The sequence below is a fragment of the Pieris brassicae genome, chromosome 6, assembly GCF_905147105.1.
Source record: "Pieris brassicae chromosome 6, ilPieBrab1.1, whole genome shotgun sequence".
In the NCBI taxonomy this organism is placed as follows: Eukaryota; Metazoa; Arthropoda; class Insecta; order Lepidoptera; family Pieridae; genus Pieris; species Pieris brassicae.
The window spans coordinates 16,063,200-16,066,053 of NC_059670.1; the positions used below are offsets into that span (position 1 = coordinate 16,063,200).

At 34.4% G+C, this 2,854-nt stretch overlaps 1 protein-coding gene across 1 annotated transcript; it reads right to left on the reverse strand.

The window, feature by feature from the left end:
- Positions 1-380: 380 nt before the first annotated feature.
- Positions 381-1,300, reverse strand: LOC123710997 (39S ribosomal protein L27, mitochondrial). Its single transcript, XM_045663373.1, has 3 exons — positions 1,118-1,300; positions 859-1,022; positions 381-633 (listed from the first exon to the last, which is right to left on the reverse strand). The coding sequence occupies exons 1-3, from the start codon at positions 1,164-1,166 to the stop codon at positions 430-432; spliced, it is 417 nt and encodes a 138-aa protein (XP_045519329.1). The 5' UTR covers positions 1,167-1,300; the 3' UTR covers positions 381-429.
- Between the last annotated feature and the right edge of the window lie 1,554 nt (positions 1,301-2,854).

The window sequence follows — 2,854 nt, forward strand, 5'->3', positions numbered from 1 at the left end:
AAAATGAGTTGTTATGTATTAAGAAATACTATGATAAATGTGGTGCAGTGTAACAAATGCCAAATAATATCATAAATTTATTATTATTATAATAGCTAGCTTATGTCCACATTTTCTAAAATAGCCAACTGGCTCTTAACAAAAAGGGCTTATTTCTCTGCCCCTTATAAAAATACAACACCAACAAAAAAATAATGGTAATTTAGTTACTTAATAAAATAATAATAATATTGATATTTATTAAAACACCACTGATGTTCAAGTATAAATAATTGCACTATAATCTTGTACTAGCACATCTTTATTAATGAAAAATTTTGTGTATTTATATACATATACAATAATTTTAACATGTGGGGTAAACAATAAAACTATCTCTCTAGACCTAAAACTAAGTTTAATCACACTATTTATTTACAATCAATAATGTTACATTTCCTCGATTAACTTAAATCTGTTATGTTGTGGTTTAGGTATGATATTAAAATACTTCTTAAAAATTACTTGGTCACCTCTTCCACTATAAATTCTTTGAACCCATGTATGCTCCCAATTTGGTTCAAATTTTTCACAAGTTACCACAACTTTTCCGGGTTCCATAGCGAACAATGTGCCATTCCTCCCCATTCCCACCTGGAAATAGGAATTATCAATTTAATTGTTGAAACTAGTACTCCATTTTCTTATTTCACACTGACATTTCAGTACACCTCTTGCATTTTATAAAAGTATTTTTTTTAAGATTTTCCCTTAATGTAGCTCTCCAGCCTAGGTGAGACTGTTTGTCTACATTATTGGGCCCCCTGTTGCTCTACTGCTATTATAAGTTTTCTGCTGTAAATTAATTATGTAACTTACATTTAAACCTGGATGGAATCTTAGGTTTCTTTGAGTAGCTAATATATGTCCTGCTTGCACTGTGTGGCCATCTTGAACCTTCCAGCCTCTGTGTTTCGGTTTAACTTTACAGTTCGTATTTCTTGTACTGCCTCCAGTTTTCTTACTAGCATGTCGAACTATGTCTGTTATGATTTTTTTATATATATATACAAGCAGTTTATCAAACTTAGCTTACTTAACTTTGAACAAATAAAATAATAGTAACAATAATACTAACCTACAAAAGGTGAAAGAGGTTTGATTGTCATAAAAAAATTCCACGACATATTTTCTGGATTAATTACTAATAAAATTTGAACACTATATATAAGTAAATAGACAATAAATTATATATTTTATTTAATAATTTGATCCAATGTTTCCCATGTCCTATTTTGAATTCTAACAATTGTCAATTGGCAATAATGTCATTGTATTGTGACATTGACATTTCAGACAGAGTAGTTTCCAAACCTTTTACTTGAAACTGGCATAAAGTTAAAACTATTGCCATAATTGCCATAAGGACCTAAACTTATATAGAAATTGGCGTTTTGTCGTATTGGCCACTTTGACCTCAAATACCTCCTCTTTAGTTTTTTTTTTAAATCTTTATTTAATGCTTACACCATTAAGGTTATGCCAGCTTATTAAATAATATTAGGTCCTTACATATGAAATTGACATATTTCGTACTGGCCACTTTAATCACGATGTTCTCCTCTTTGGTAAAGAATTACAAATTCAAATTTGTACAGCTATTTACTCATATATTTGTGCTTCGATGACCGTCATTCATTTGTTTTTCTCTTCTGTTTTTTTCTGTTTGCGACACTCATTTTACAAAATGGAAAACTTAAAGTATCGCATTATTTACGAGTACGAGTTCCGCCGTGGCACTAGTGCTGCGGAAACGACTCGAAGGGTGAATGATGTGTATGTCAGTCATGTTGCAAAAGAAAACACAGTTCGTTTTTGGTTCCAACGTTTTCGTTCTGGAAATTTCGACTCGCAGAACAAGCCCCGTGGACGGCTTGAGACCCAAGTTGATAATGAAGTATTGAAGGCTATTGTGGAAGCGGATCCATCGCAAACCATGTCCGAGTTAGCTGCAGGCTGCGGTGCTAGTGATAAAACAGTTTTAATTCACTTGAAGCAAATTGGGAAGATTAAAAAGCTTGAAAGGTGGGTACTTCACGAATTGACTGAAGCAAACCGGCAAACGCGCGTCGACTGCTGCGTTACATTACTGAACCGGCACAATAATGAAGGTATTTTAAACCGAATCATTACCTGTGATGAAAAATGGATTCTTTACGATAATCGGAAGCGCTCAGCGCAATGGTTGGATCCTGGCCAGCCAGCCAAATCCTGCCCCAAGAGAGAATTAACCCCAAAAAAGTTACTTGTAAGGGTTTGGTGGACTAGTGCCGGTATTTTTCATTGCAGTTTTCCCAAATCTGGCCAGACTATTACGGCTGATGTCTATTGTCAGCAATTGCAAACCATGATGGAAAAGCTAGCGGCTAAACAACCTAGGTTGGTCAATCGCTCCACGCCACTGCTACTTCACGACAACGCTAGACCACACACTGCACAACAGACGGCTATCAAATTAGAAGAGCTTCAATTGGAATGTCTAAGACATCCTCCGTACTCCCAGGACCTTGCTCCAACAGGTTACCATTTTTTTCGAAATTTGGACAACTTCTTGCAAGGGAAAAAATTTAACTCTGATGGGGCAGTCCAAATCGCCTTCAGAGATTTTATTGATTCCCGTCCGACTGGTTATTTTAGTAAAGGGATCAATAAACTACCTATGAGATGGCAAAAGTGCATAGAAAACAATGGTTCATACTTTGATTGATTAAAAAAAAAATATTTAAAAATATTCAACTTTTTGTTCCTCCCATACAAAACGCCAATTTCATATGTAAGGACCTAATATTAAAAAAGAGCAATCTGTATATAACAT